The sequence below is a fragment of the Tursiops truncatus genome, chromosome 9 (assembly GCF_011762595.2).
Source record: "Tursiops truncatus isolate mTurTru1 chromosome 9, mTurTru1.mat.Y, whole genome shotgun sequence".
Taxonomy (NCBI): Eukaryota; Metazoa; Chordata; class Mammalia; order Artiodactyla; family Delphinidae; genus Tursiops; species Tursiops truncatus.
The window spans coordinates 84281193-84297349 of NC_047042.1; the positions used below are offsets into that span (position 1 = coordinate 84281193).

General features: G+C 33.4%; 1 protein-coding gene across 4 annotated transcripts in view; it reads left to right on the forward strand.

Annotated features, from left to right (window-relative positions):
- The window catches only part of MKLN1 (muskelin 1), a 184724-nt gene that overhangs the window by 83728 nt on the left and 84839 nt on the right, over positions 1–16157 (forward strand). For all 4 annotated transcript variants that reach the window (XM_073809944.1, XM_019922664.3, XM_033863277.2 and 1 more), the window contains 2 exons: positions 12721–12798; positions 15702–15767. In XM_073809944.1, coding sequence (XP_073666045.1) covers positions 12721–12798; positions 15702–15767 — 144 coding nt within the window. The remainder of the gene's footprint in view (positions 1–12720; positions 12799–15701; positions 15768–16157) is intronic.

A 16157-nucleotide genomic window follows, 5' to 3' on the forward strand; every position in this document is an offset into this window, starting at 1 on the left:
TTTGTTAAGGTAAAGTAAACAACAGAACCACCAGCAATTTTGTGTAATTAGTTAGCTAAAAACAGGTTTTAAAATTGTCTCTTTAGCAATATACTCATTTACGAGAAGCTGTTAACATCATGTGCAACTCTGCTACTGCAGAGACTTAACTTATCCTTCTGACTCTAGGAAGAAACCAAGTTTAGGAAAATTGATAGTAACTATTCTTGAGACTTAACAGCCAAGTCATACTTTTTATACTCCTCACTGGCTTGGAACAGTGTTTAGTTAATAAACATTCCTTCCAGGGTTGTTCAGTTTACTGCTGACTGCACTGATGATGATTTGTTGGACAAATAAGGAAGTAAACACTGCAAAGTTTTTTGGCTTCTGCTCTGTTAAAAACATAGAAGAGAAGGGTAAGAAGTTCCTGCCTGGTAAATAAGAAAGTCTAGGGAATCAGAAGCATCTTTCAAATTTCTTACAGTGGAGGAAACAAAAGCTACTTTTAGTGTATTTGGTATATTAGTATGCTCTTCTTCAAGTATGGTCTATATTTTAAGAAAGTGTTGGGCTGTATTTATTTCTCTAATAGACTTCCTATTTGCCTAGAAACATCCCTACATTTACGTTTAATTTCATTAGAGGTGATGCCTGAACCAATCATTGCTACTTCCTCTTTGACAATGCCAGGGAAAAACGGTAGAATCCAATGATGATAGGCAAAAGTAATCACCCAGGAACAGAAAATACTTAAAGAAAACCTCCCTTTGCAGTGTTTATCTTATTTGTTAATGAAATAAAAGTTTGCTTTTGTGAGACAAGGGGGAGATAAAGTTTAAAGTTTAATAAAGTAGTCCTAAAGTTTAAACTTGAGGTCTTTATCTCTCTCCCTCCCTTCTTCCCTCTTCCCCTCCTCCTTTCTTTTTTCTCTACTCCACCCCACACTCCTGCCCACCCATACCCCACCCTGTATCTCTCCCTTCCCATACCTTGGTTTATGCCATAGTTGTTAATTATATGGTAGGCCTGTTTCCCTCTCCTTAGAATTTTTTTGAGATCTCAAATCTTGTTGGAGTTACTTTTGTGGCAAGGTTTTTAACTACAAATTTAGTATTGTTAATAGATATCGGGCTATTTATTGAGGGAATATTGGTAGTTTGTGTCTTTTGAGGAATATGCCCATTTCATCTAAATTGATGAATTTACTGGCATAAAGTTGTTTATATTCCATTATTGTCCTTTATGTCATATCATGTTCTTGATATTGGTAATTTTTGTCTTTCATTTCTTGGTAGTCTGGCTAGAGATCTATCAGTTTTATTTTAAGAAAACAGCTCTTGGTTTCTTTGTTTTATCTTTTCTCTCTATTTCATTGATTTCTGTATCTTTATTATTTCCTTTTTTCCACATACTTTGATTTTAATTTGCTCTTCTTTTCCTAGTTTCTTAATATGAAAGCTGAAGCCATTAGAGATTCTTCTTTTCTAATGTAAGCATTTGGTGTTAAGAATTTCCCTTAAGCACTGCTTTAGTTGTATCTCACAAATTTTGCTATGTTGTTTTCATTTTCATTCAGTTTAAAATACAGTTGACCCTTAAACAGCGTGGGGGTTAGGGGCGCCAGCTCTCCCTCCCCTGTCCTACCGCTTGCACAGTTGAAAATCCACGTGTAACTGATTCCCCCAGAACTTAACTACTAGTAGCCTACTGTTGACTGGAAGCCTTACCGATAACATGAATAGTCAATTAACACATATTTTATATGTTACATATATGTACTGTATTCCGACAATAAAATAAACTAGAGTAAAGAAAATGTTATTAAGAAAATCATAAGGAAGAGAAAACATTTACAGTGTGTACTATGTTTATTAATATCGTAAGTTTACATTATCTGTTTACAAGATAAATTGTCAGTACCTGTGTCAATATTGTCTTAGTGATACAAAACACTGTACGTATTATATGTATTACTAACACTAGACATCAAAGATGAAAGTTAATGTGGAAAAAGAAATTCATATTTGTTTACAGGTCTAACAATTCATGCATTGGTAATGAAGCAGCAGCAATATGATTGCTTTACAGTAGTCTAGTGTAATTGATACAATCGCTTCACAATAGCTTAGTCTTTATGCTAATGAATGAATTGTTATAAAATTTTTATGGCATACAGTTTTAGTCGTATTTATAATACAGTATTGGAAACATTGTTATATTTTCTAAAAACTATTTACCTCTGATGATAGGCTGATAGTTTCTCCAGTTGAGAGAGGGTGGGAGGGGGGCATACTGTACAGTAATGTAATTCTTTGAAAGCAAAGTTATAAAACAGTAGGAAAACCAACACATTATTAATTTTATATTAAATAGCACTCACCTTATGCCTGTATAAATATGGATAGAGTAGTACCTACGTATTTTATGCATTCATGACTTACCTCACCTTTTCTTAATTTTCTTGACATTTCTAGGCTGTGTGGTTCATCTGCGAGTTTTTTCAAACTGTTGAAAATCTCCAAAAAAATTTCTAATATATTTATTGGAAAAAACATCCACATATAGGTGGACATGTGCGGTTCCAACCTGTCTTGTTCAAGGGTCAGCTGTACTTAGGCATAATGACACATTTTTCTTTCCAACCCTGATAACTTTTTCCCCCTTGTGTTTAATCTCTGCCAGGATCTTTAGAAAAAGATTGCCATGGCATAATTATAGTGGATAACCCTGTGTAGTTCATGATCCCAGAAGAAATGCTTTTTACATTTCATTGTTAAATATATTTTTGATCTGGGGTTTTTGGAGATTCTGTATCAGATTCCAAGATTCCTAAGAGTTTGTGTCATAAATGGATATTGGATTTTGCCACTTTTTCTCTACCTTTTGTGATATGATTTTCCTACCCTATTAATATATGAAATCATAGTAATTGATTTTCTAATGTTAAACCTCATATATACTTAACTTTGTTTTGTATTTTTTAAATTTATTTTGGGTTTAGATTGACTAATGTTGTGTTAGAATTCTTCCAACTATTTTTGTTAGTAAGGTTGACCTTGTAGCTTTTCTTTCTCATATCTTCCTGTTCAGGTTTAGTATCATTATTAGGCTAATTTCACATAATGTGTTGAGGAGTTAACCTTTTCTTCCTATTTTCTGAATAAATGTAAGATGTGAATTATTTCTTTCTTAAATGCTTGGTTGAATTTACCATTGAACTATCTGTGCTTGAGATTTGCTTGCAGGAATATTTTTAGCTTACCAATTCAGTTTCTTGAAACTTCGTAGGACTATTCAGAGTTGTTTGATTGGTTGATTGAGCTTTAACAAATTACACTTTTCTAGTAGTTTGTTTTAGTTTCATCTAAAATTTCAAGCTTATGGATGTGAAACCGTACCTAATATCCCCTTATTATCTGTTTAATTTTTGTAGAATTTCTTGAGATGTCTCTTTTTTTCATTCCTTATATTGGTTATTTATGAATTCTTTCTCCCTCCCTAATCCATTACTTTCTCTTTTTTTTAAATAAATTTATTTTATTTATTTATTCTTGGCTGTGTTGGGTGTTCGTTGCGGTGAGCGCGGCTACTCTTCGTTGCGGTGCGCGGGCTTCTCATTGCGGTGGCTTCTCTTGTTGCAGAGCACGGGCTCTGGGCATGCGGGCTTCAGTAGTTGTGGCTCGCAGGCTCTAGAGCGCAGGCTCAGTAGTTGTGGCACATGCGCTTAGTTGCTCCGTGGCATGTGGGATCTTCCAGGACCAGGGATCGAACCCATGCCCCCTGCATTGGCAGGCGGATTCTTAACCACTGCTCCACCAGGGAAGTCCCCCCAATCTATTGCCTTCACCATAAGCTTAGCAAGTTCAGTGATCTTTTGAGGGAACCAACTTCTGGTTTGTTGATTCTTTATGTTAACTTTTATGTCCTTGGCTTATGCTCTTTATTTAACGTTGTCTTCTTTCCCTCTTTGAGATGAATATGCGTTTTATAATTTATTGAGATTGATGCTTAGCTTATTAATTTTCAGACTTTGTTATTTCCCCATATATGCATTTAAGGATATAAATTTCCTTCTTTTTCAGTTGTGCTATGAAGTGTTTTCATTTTTGTCCAGTTCAGTAATTTCATTAGGAAATGATATTGCTCTTTTTTGAGTCATAGTTATATAGAAATACAGTTTTTAATTTCCAAATACATAAAGATTTTCTGGCTCTTTTCCTCATTACTGATTTCTGGCATAAATGCATAGCGGTCAGAGTACATATTTTGTACTATTCCAATTCTTTGAAATTTGATAAGACTTACCATATGGCCCACTTTGTTCAATTTTTATAAACATATTAGGTACACTTGGACAGAAATCCAGTTCTTTAGTTGTTACTGCAATGTTCTATATATGTCCAGTTGGTCCAGTTTGCTAATCATGTTGCATAAATCTGCTTTACCAATAATGTTTTCTGTCTGATTCTCTCAATTACTAAGAAAAATGTGTTAACACTTCCTACTATGATTATGGAATTGTCTCTTCTTATAATTCTGTCAGTTTTTGCTTCGTATATTTTGAAGCTATGTTTCTAGATGCATACAAATTTTAAATTCTTTCATTTTGAATGAAATCTTTTATCTTTAAGTGTGTTTTTATCTCTACTAATGTTGTTGCCTTAAGTTATAAATTGTCTTACATTAATATGTCTGCTTTCATTTGGTAAATATTTACATATCTTTTCCATCTTTTAATTTCAAGCTTTCTGTATCCTTTTTTCAAAGAAGTATCTCTTGTAAATTTAGTTGTTTTTTAAAAACTCTGCCTTCTTTTGATTTGAACATTTATTTCATTTACATGATTGAATTACTGGTAAATATATGGGTTCAAACCTACCATTTTACTTAATATATTTTGTCATGTCCTTTATTTCTTGTTTTTGGTTGTTGTCTCTTACCTTTTTAAACTTTTTAATCTTTTCATTTTTTTATTTGGAAGTAACACACTCTGTATTTTATTTATGGTGAGTCCATAAATAACCACAAATATACATACTTAACAAAATTTATCAGTACAAGGACTTAGTGGACTTTGAACTCCCATCTACTTACCTTCCAACTCATATGCTATGGTTGTTCTTTATTTTGATACCATATTCAGAGACCCTAGAAGATATTACTGTTCTTGTTTTATACAGTGTCCATTAATTTTACCCAAATATTTACTAATTTTTTTGCTCTTCACTACTATTTGAATCTTATACCTAAGATCATATTCCTTCTGCCTTAAGCACATCCTTTAGAATTTCTTCTAATGCAGATTAATTCTCTCAGTTTTTGTTTGCTTGAAAATTTGTCTCTTTTCTTGAAGGATATTTTCACTGGGTATAGAATTCTAGATTGACAATTATCTTCTCCAAATACATTTTCAATGTCATTTCACTGTTAACCAGTTTCCATTGTTGCCAGTTTCAACTATTGCTCTTTTGAATGCAATCTCTCTTTTTGCCTATGGCTGTTTAAATATTTAAATATATTAAGCATATCTTTGTTTTAGATTATTTTGTAGTTCTATAAACAGGACAACTCCAGTGTGGTGACACTGTCAATTAACTATTATGTATTTTTGTTTTCTTTCAGTTAGATGTATATCTTTTATTTTCTCATTTTAATTGCACATTTATGTTGAATTTTTCAACCTTCTCTAAATTCTTTCTCTCTTTTCCATTACTATATTGTTAGTAGTGTTTTCTTTCCTTCTTATTTTGGTCTTCATTTCTGTTATGTATTCATTTTGTTTTTCTTCCTCTTTTCCTTCAACTCTGACATTCATGTTTTATTTATCTTTGTTGTCATACCATATCTCTTCCAACTATTTATATCTCTGTTTTCTAACTGTATCTCTAATTTGTGCTCATCTTTTATAAAGAGAGTTTCTTACTTAACTTTTATATTCATGGAAAAGTATTTGGCCATTTTCATCAATTACATGACTACATTTTTCTGTTGAATCAGATTCTTTTGCCACTTAAAATTTTTTTTCTTTTCCTTTTTATATCTTTATTTGAATTCTGAGTTGGTTGTTTTTGAGTTTTATTAATCTTTGAATGAAATGAGTTTTTCCTGTTTTAAATAGGTTCTTAAGACTGTGTTCTAGAACAGCAAGATTTTTCCTTATGGTATTGCTTTTCTCTCGGGACACTTTCTTCTCAGCAGTGCTCCTAATGCAAAATCTCTCTTTTTTGTTTTTCATCAGACTGCTTCCTGAAAGATGGCTTCTTTCCCTAATTCCTGTTCATTCATGCCTTTGTGCTTTTTTGTGTTTTTTTAATTGGAGTATAGTTGCTTTAAAATGTTGTTTTTGTTTCTGCTGTACAGCAAAGTACATCGGCTATACATATACATATATCCTCTTTTTTGGATTTCCTTCCCATTTAGGTCATGCCTTTGTGCTTTTGTTTATGTTGTATTCCCTTCCCTGATTACTTTTCCTTTTTATCACCATTCACTTGAAACTCATTCTTCAAGGCTAGCTCTTTCAAGCTAGTTTTTAAAAATTATTCTTGCACCTCAGTTGCTCCTCCTTCTCTTAATTCCTATTTGCCTTTGTACCATATTTCTCATTTTGTGCATAAAAAATTATTAGTTTTTTGCCAAGTATAGTTCCAAATATTACTTCATTATTATAACTATTCATGTATTCAAAGGCCAATATGCCATCTACTCTAATAAACACTATATATGAGTTAATTCAATTCTTGTACCTGCTTTCTAGGTAAGTATTATTGTTATTTCAATTTAATAAATGTCAGTGATTAAGTAATTTGCCTAAGACAGCATAGCTGGTAAGTGGCAGAGCTAAAATTTGAATCTATTCATCTTACCACCATGCTTTACCATCCAAGTAAATATTTACTGGTTCAGTTTCCCCAATATTTATTGTTGTAACATAAATTGTTATATTTCATGTATTTCTCTTTTCAGAATTTAATCAAACTGCTGAAATGCATAATTTTTTTAAAAAATCTCTTTTACCCAGCCATTATTATTCTTGAACTATAAAAACTTTTTTATGCTGTACCTGTAAGTGAATTTTTAGTTTTTTCTTTAAAAAAAAATCTCTGTGTTGGTGAAAAATCAGTTTGATAAAAGTTTCAATGTAGGGAGCAGTACTGTATTCTGTGCTGTTTTCTTTTTTAATCTTGGATGAGGCTTGAATATATTTTTTTTCTTTAAAAAAAATTATGTACTTTCACCATTAGAGACAAGAACAGCTTGTGCCTAATTAGGACTGTATGAAACGTGTTTAGTTATTATAGTCATAATCATAGGGGAAAAATGAGATGGTATTGGACCGGGAGCCTTTCAGTAGTTTGAAAATTCTTAGCAACTGGGTCTTAGTGTGATTTCTCCTAAGTCATATTTTCAGTTCTTTTGGATAGTTTTACTTTTGGCAGACACTTCTGATTTTCTGCTTTAGATTTTTGTCAAAAGTAGACATATAGAAATATTAGCAACTGCCTGAATTCTTAAAATACAGAAGTAATTTTTTAAAATAGTTCATAAACATTTAAATGCCTTACTTTTGAGACTTTTAAAACAGTGTTAAGAGGTGTTTTCATATTTTTGTAGATGAGAATGTCATTGTTTCAATAGAAAGCTCAGATTTTTTGCTGAATCATATAGAATATATGCAAGTAAGCATACCAAACAAAAGGCGACCTTTCAAGAATTAGAAATATAAGGAACATGGCGAGATTATTTTGGCTGCAGAGGTGTCAGCTTTTCATTTGTTTTTAGGTCTTGAAAGGGAGTTCTTTAACATTAAAACAAGGAACTGAAAGCAATGTATTTTAAAAAAATCTTTACCCTGCTTTAATGTTTGTAGCATTTTTATTGATCACCTCAAGGATTTCAAGCTTATGACTGTTTGATTTTGAAAAATTTAATTTGTTCTATTAAAAAATAAAGTTTCTTTAGCACTTGAAATGACTGTTCACCAAGAAAACATTATATTAATAAACATTATATTACTACTTTTCTGTTTGAGAGCGTGAAAGAAGATTCTTAAGCATGTTATTTCATTGAAAATAGCTACTAAATATAACTTGCTCCAGATCTGATCTGGACTATTTATTGACAACCCAGTTTCCCTGGCAAGAGGCAATAAAATATGTATTGTAATAGAATAAATGAGGGTAATCTTTAATTTATCATGTTTCTCTGCAAAGTGCAACATAGTTTTTTAAGTCATTTTTTATTTTGAGTGATTAGATGGTTTAATATTATAAAATGAAAGTATCAAGAAGTTAATTAAATAGAGTTGAATAGTAGTGTAGAGAGGTGTGAGAGGGCTGGAATTTATGTTTCTAGCTTTTGTGTCTTATGGTAAGCCAGGATTTCTCCAAAAGAGGTGTTTTGTTTTGTTTTTGTTTTTATTTTGGTTTTTGGTAGAACAGCTAGCTTCTCAAACTAGCCATTTGTTGTCTGGAACAACTTCCAGATGAATGAATACTTAAGGTAAGAAAGTGATCTGGAGTAGTGACAAACCAGTGTTCCAGAGAAGAAACGAAACATAAAAAGTAAACTTTAGCCACAGTTACCAGTAGATCTTTATTTAAGAGGGAGATTACATTTTTTCCTTTAAATTATAATTAACTACAATATATTTCAACTGTTTTAGTTTTATCCCTCTTTTATTATAATCAGTTTAATATCGCAGTAGAATGATCTGGTATGGTGAGTTATGTTTCCCAGTCTTCCTTTTGAATAGGTAAATTTTGCTGTCTGTTGAAGTGCTGTTGAATAGGTAAATTTTACTGTCTGTTATTATAGTGTGTAATCTTAGATTGTAATTTAAAAACTATTATTTGTGTGTTTATATTTATTTACATGCATTCTATGAAGAGTTGAAAAGATTTTAGACTTTGGAATTGGGTTTTATACCTTTTGTTTAGAGTCTTTGGGCATGATATTAATTTCTCTGAACCTTGATTTTCTAATCTTTGCAATAATTGATAATGACCATTGTGTAGATTTATTTTAAGGAGTAAATGAATTAACCTTTGTGATGTCTTGCACACAGTAAGTGTGCAATAAAAGTCAACTCTTTCTTCTTTGGTAAGATCTTTTTAGAGAGTTACTTCCAGATTTGATAATGCTATATTGAAATAATTTTCTTCAGGTTTTCTAATAGTCTCCAAGGAAAAGTAAGAGATATCAAAGAGAATTGTGTGAACTTTAGACTAGTGAAGATAAAAGGAATTTACTTGAGACAGAAGGAGGCAAAAAGTTCGCCAAGCAGTTTTTTTTTAATGTTTGCTTGACTACTGTACAAGATTGGTGCTTTATTGGAGGTAGAAGTTTTATGTACAGTTTGTTGTAATGTAAGGAACTTAGTAAGATTAAGATGACTCAAAGGAAATGTCAACCATGTGGCTGGGAAAGTCCCTCCACCCCCTGCTCTTTTTTCCATTCTAAGCATTTATTATATACTGAGCATCTCTGATGTTATGCTATTAACTGTCATTATTCAAGAGAGGATTAATTGTATCTAGTGTAAAATCATCATAATTTCTAATATTTTAAGTTTGGATTACTTAATGTTTAAATTTTGGGAGTAATTTCCTCTGCATGCTTGATCATAAATCCTTTGTGCATATTTAGCTCTCTTTGTCCTTGTTAAAACAAGCTAATGTCAGTGTACAAAGCACTGCTTGTAGAAACGTGAATGTGTCTAGTGACCTGTGAAGAAGAGACCTTTCAGGGGTAACAAAGTATGTGAAAATGGTTTATATTGGTAATAACAATATGTTACGAAGTTTTTCCAAAGTTTAGAAAAGAATTCCACATATCTAGTTGTTTTGTGACCTTTCTTCCGATAATAATAGAGTTCAATGCAAAAAAAATTGGGAAAACAAAAAAGTACAAAGGCAAAAACCAAAACCAAAAATCACGATCATCCTAATCCTGCCAACCAAAGAAAATCACTTTTAACTTTTTGATGTATGTCAGTGTTTTTTCTTTTCATCTGTGTATGTGTGTTTACAAAATGATTTTACAAAAATGGTATAATGTTTGAGAGTTTGCTTTTTTTACTTGAAAATTCCTGACAATATTTTCATAGGACAGTTGTGTTTGATAGAAGAGAAACTGTGAAGCTCGTGATGGGTAGAGTATTTGTAAGTTTTTCAGGTTAGTTAAGAGTGGGGATAGAAGGATTAGTTGAAGAAACAATTAGAGAATTTAATTTTACCTGCAGTGTTCAGAATGACTTTAAAGATCAGGAATGGGGTCATCCATCAGATTATTTCCTGTGATTACTGCCTTAAGAGCTCTTAGAAGAATTTCCCCCAGTGGATTGTGATTTCTTTTTCAGAATAGTCACAGAAGACTTAAGGAGAAAGAGGAGATGGAGACTTTTCTAAGATGAACATAGGTGGGATCAGCCAGACACACACAGTTCGAGTAAATATATTGGTTCTAACAGTGGTGGGACCCTACTATGCCACAGTGTGGAAGGAACCTCAGGCCCTATCCAACTCTTAAACACCAGTTTTGCAGATGAGGAACTTGCTTGACTTATCAAAAGTCGTGTAACTAACTAGTATGGGACACTTTAGTAATATGGCAGTTGGGCACTATTAAAAAGTATGAAATTTATTACTTTTCTAATTGTGTCTATTTTTGCTTTGTATTTTTCATGTCTTGAGTTTTCTTATCTCCCTCAGTTTTCTACCTATCTCCATATACTCCCATCTTTACTTTTTTCTCTCTCTCCTCTTCAGTTAGCCATTATGTGGAATTAATATTTTAAAATCATTGTTTATATTGATTAATTTTATCTTCTCTGTTTAAGGTTTTTAAAAAGGATCATTTAACTTTTATGTGCCTTTCACAAAATGGAATAAAATTTAATTGCTGTGTTTTACTTCTATATAATACTAAATTTATGATTAATATTTTATTATCATCTTATCATTACTATTAATAGGAGCCCCACAACATTTTATGTGAAAAAAAGAAAAGATTTCCAGCTCTTGTAATGGGAAACCAGTATTGGCCAGAGTAGGCTGGATGGGGCAAGAATTGTCAGAAAAGCCCATGGGGGAGTAGGTGATAAGATAGAAACACTCTCACTAAAATAAGTTGTGAATCCATTTGTTCCCCTTACTTTAACAATTAAAACATAAATGCTAATTTGTGAGTGCTAATTTAAGAGGAGAGAACTTTCTTTTTGCAAGAATTTTTTTAAGTCCCACGGGCAAAGAAAAAAACTAGATGAGTTTATGGGATAGAGGTTTTCAGTTAAAGCCATCTGGAAAGACTTGAAAGCTGAAGGGTGTGGTTACCACTGAGTTTCATAATTACCCAGAAAAGAAAGAGATTAGGGAGGTTTTTGTAAATTACGCAGTCTCTGGCAAGTATACAAGTCACAGAGAACAGACAGTTTTACTTATAAATTCTTTGGAAAAGTATTTGCTTTCAGTGACTAAATGAAGCAAAAGGGAATCCTTTATTCAGATTGAAATCAGAGTCAAATGACAGAATTTATAGTAAGGGTAACTCTATAAATTATAATCTGTTTGGGTTCATGTCAAAGAAAACCCTAGTTTAAAAAGTAAGGAAATGTTATTTTATCATATAACAAGAAGTCCAGAGATAAGGTAAATTTCATGGTTAGTCAATTCAGTGACCAGTTTCTTAATCTCTCTCTGCCCTGTCATCATTATAGAGTTGATTTCATTATCAGACCTCTACAAATGGGCTATAGCAGGAATGTACATTTGCATACAGATTCTGAACATTTCCAGAGGAACAAAAGTACATTCTTCTTCTCTGTAGAGTCATTTAAAAGTAAGGAAACATTTCCTTGAAGGCCCCCCCACAACCCCCACCAGAGATCCTCATGTTTCATTAGCCAGAATTGGGTTTCATACCATTCTTAAACTAATCTTTGTTGAGGGGCACAGGATTAGGACTTGATAATAATTTGGGGTAGAATGGATATATGTGGGGGGTTCAGTCCCCATGACCATAGTAGTACCTAGTGTAACAACTAGTTACTGTACTGTAACAACTCCTCTTGAGAAGGAGATTTAGAATTTATTAATGAAGTAAGTAAAGCATAGTGAAACATGAGTCCCAGCCCCACCACTCAAGAGCTGTGTGATTTGGGTTAAATTCATTAATTTCTCTAAATATGCATTTCCACATCTGTAAAATGAAGATGATAATGCCCAATTCATAAGGCTGTTTTTTAGAATTAAATCAGATAAGTAAGATAGCACAGATTCTAACATTTAGTATTCAATAAATATACTATTACTATTACTGGTGCTTTTATGTCTATGTAATTTTGTACTCAAAGAAAACTCTAAAAATGGTATTTTCACTTTAAAGGATTAGTTGTTTTTTTTCCTGAAAATACAAGGGCCTAGACCAAAGTTGTTGGAGCTCCCATTTCCTTCTCTAGCTTTTTTGTATAGTAGTACAAAAATGGGGGAAACTTAGTAAGCTTAGTATGAGCTGCCACTAAAACAATTCGTTTACATGGTTGTGTCAACTAATACTTTGCTATTTATATTTGAGGTAGCATAAAAACTGAACTGACACATATTTTATGAAAATGTGCTATTGTATTAGTGACATATTAGTAATTTTCTTTAATGTAGGCTTCTACATTTTGGTCTTTTTTGCTGTAATAAAAAGTGTAAGCTGTTAGGGTGTAATTCTCTCTTTCTTTGATATTTGCAGATGGCTTGTTCAATCAGTATATCAGTCAACAGGAATATAAGCCACGATGGAGTCAAATCATTCCCAAAAGTACCAAAGGTAAGTCCTACCTTCTAGGTTGTGGGTGCTTTTCCTTTAATGTCCCAGTTTCATGTATCCGAAGGTAGCTCAGGTTTCACTGTACCCTATTAACGAAAAGCAGGTGTTTAAAACAAGACATAGGTTCCTCAACTAGATGGCAGAGGAAGTTTACTATATTAAATTTTTCTTTTAAACCTTTTTGTTTTATTGCTATAACAGAAGGTTGGGCATTTTTTACACAGAATACCATCATAAACTGCTTTTATAGAGACACTATAAAATTATAGGCTATTGTGTTGTAATCCCAAACGTGTCCCTGAAAAACCTTAAGTTCTGCAGAATTGCTCACAAAAGCTAATAGGGCTTATGAGAGAAGTAGAAATGGGACATACCATTCTAAATCTGTGGAACTTTATAATCAGATACTAATAATAAAAACTAATGATAAAAACAAATAACCAGATACTAATAATAAAAAATAACAATTCTAATAAAAATAAATACTAGTACAGTTAAATATAGGCATTTATATTGAGCATCACAGTGATTTTGGAGCTTTAAACCCTGGGGCTCATGCTTCTTTCTTTGAGCTGTAGACCCTCAAGCTGAAGACCACCTCCTGTGGTCTTCATACATTGCTAACGCCTTCATTTTAAGTGTGAGAAAGCTTTCCTCAAATAGTGTTAAACATTAATATACTGGAGAAAATTGCTTATGAACCTCCATGATTTCTGAGTTATATAAGCATCATTTTCCTGCTTTATCAGTCATATATGAGGTAATTTTCTTCAGAAGTGCATGTTGTAGCAGACTATTATATTTGAAAACTAATGGATTAAATATATAAAAGGCAAACATACTGACAATCTGTTCTTTTTTTTAATGATCAAATATCTGTCTTCTTTATTTATTTATTTAAAATTTTTATTTTACTTATTTATTTTTGGCTGCGTTGGGTCTTGCTGCGCGCGGGCTTTCTGTAGTTACGGCAAGTGGGGGCTCCTCTTTGTTGCAGTGCGCGGGCTTCTCATTGCGGTGGCTTCTCTGGTTGTGCAGCATGGGCTCTAGGTGCGCGGGCTTCAGTAGTTGCGGCGCGTGGGCTCAGTAGTTGTGGCTTGCGGGCTCTAGAGCGCAGCTGGCTCAGCAGTTGTGGCACATGGGCTTAGTTGCTCTGCGGCATGTGGGATCTTCCCAGACCAGGGCTCGAACCCGTGTCGCCCGCATTGGCAGCTGGATTCTTAACCACTGCACCACAAGGGAAGTCCCTATTTTTTAAATTTATTTATTTTTTTTGTCTGCATTGGGTCTTCATTGCAGCACACGGGCTTTCTCTAGTTGCAGTGAGCAGGGGCTACTCTTCGTTGCAGTGCACGGGCTTCTCATTGCGGTAGCTTCTCGTTGCAGAGCATGGGCTCTAGGCGCTCAGGCTTCAGTAGTTGCAGCATGCGGGCCCTAGAGCACACAGGCTTCAGTAGTTGTGGCACACGGGCTTCAGTAGTTGTGGCGCACGGGCTTAGTTGCTCCACGGCATGTGGGATCTTCCCAGACCAGGGATTGAACCTGTGTCCCCCTGTATTGGCAGGCGGATTCTTAACCACTGTGCCACCAGGGAATTCCCTCTTAATCTGTTCTTGAAAGTGGGAATACTGACTTTACTAATTGGGGGAAGAAGGAAAAAAAGGGTGAACCTTCAACAATAATGAGCTATAAATTCTAAACCTAGCTATTAAAAAGGAGACAGAATTTGCAGGAAACTTCTGAATGATTAGTGCTTGAATATGGCTTCAGTTTTGCATCTTATTTATAATATACAAGAACTGATATTTCAGTCTTTTTCATAATACCCCTGTGGGATTAGTAAAAACTTGGATGTTCCCGGCACTTCCTTGGCAGTCCAGTGGTTAAGACTCTGGGTTCCCAGTGCAGGGGGCATGGGTTTGATCCCTGGCTGGGGAACTAAGATCCCGCATGCCACATGGCGTGGCCAAAAAATACATAAATAAAAAATAAAAATGCCTTTTACCTAAAAAACACAATTTAAAAAAAAATTGGATGTTCCCTATTTTACATAGGAGAAAGCTGATACAGGGAAAGTTATTACCTAAAGTAATGTATTTCAATTAATGGGAGAGTTACAAAGAAAACCTCAGGTTTTCTGGTTTACATCAAGTAAGGCATTAGAATCCTGTAACCTTTTGAACCATTGAAATTAAGTTATATATAAAAGATTTGATATAAAATAAGATAAATATAAGTTAAACAATAGTTTTTTTCTTCAGAGGTTTAAAGTTTTCACTGATTATATTTAAACCTGCCTATTAAGCTTTGTGATGTAAATAAGAATCAAAGGGAAGCAAATCTTACATTTTGTCAGACAGTACTACTCAAATAAAATAGCTGGGAGATTATGTGGGAGATGATTTTTGAAATATTGGCACAAAATTAATACAGTGATGAAATTATCATTAATGTAAAACTTGATAGCATCTTAGTTTTCAGTAGCTGGTTTTATGAACTTTAAAACTGCTCATTATACTAATAAACCATGCCTGGAGTTATAGACCTGTGATCTAGTTCTGTGATTGTTTTCCATCTTCACTTTGTCACTTCACTAGTTTAGAGATTTTACATTTTTGTGGAATATCCTGTGTCTTTGCTGATTTATGGCATTGGTCCTAAATAAGTTGAAAGTAGCTTCCAGTTGCATTAAGAGCCTGAAAGCAATTAGAAAAAAAGAGCAAGATAATTATTATAAACTTAGTTATGTCATATTATGTCTCTTACAAGTCCTCTTATTCTTAATATTGAAAGAATAAGTGTGTGTTATTCTCGCTACTCATTACAGACTTATGAATGAAGTTACTCTGGATATGCAGTTGTTCTGTGGTATTTCTTTAAAGAAAATATTGTTTCTACTTCAGGTGATGGAGAAGATAACCGACCAGGAATGAGAGGAGGCCATCAGATGGTTATTGATGTTCAAACAGGTGAGGACTACTTGGAATGGAAAGCAAATTCTTTAAAAAAAATTATACATTTAAATATCAGGTACTCATAAATGTACTTCTTTCCATTCCTTACCAAGTTAAATGTCATTGGCCATAACCAAGTAGCAAAGAAAATAGCCATTATCTACAGGTAATAACCTAAACTAGGCAATGGCACGTCAGGGAGGGGAGGCTGCTGCACAAATGAAATTAGATAACCTAAAAGAAATGTAACGTGCAGCCCCTTAGAGCCGTGTGTGTGTGTGTGTGTGTGTGTGTGTGTGTGTGTGTAGTTTTATATGTGTTTGATTTCCATAGTATACTGTGGAGTATTTCTGGATTTTTAGTGCATTTATATTTTAATGCCGTAATATGGGAATTGTTGCAGTA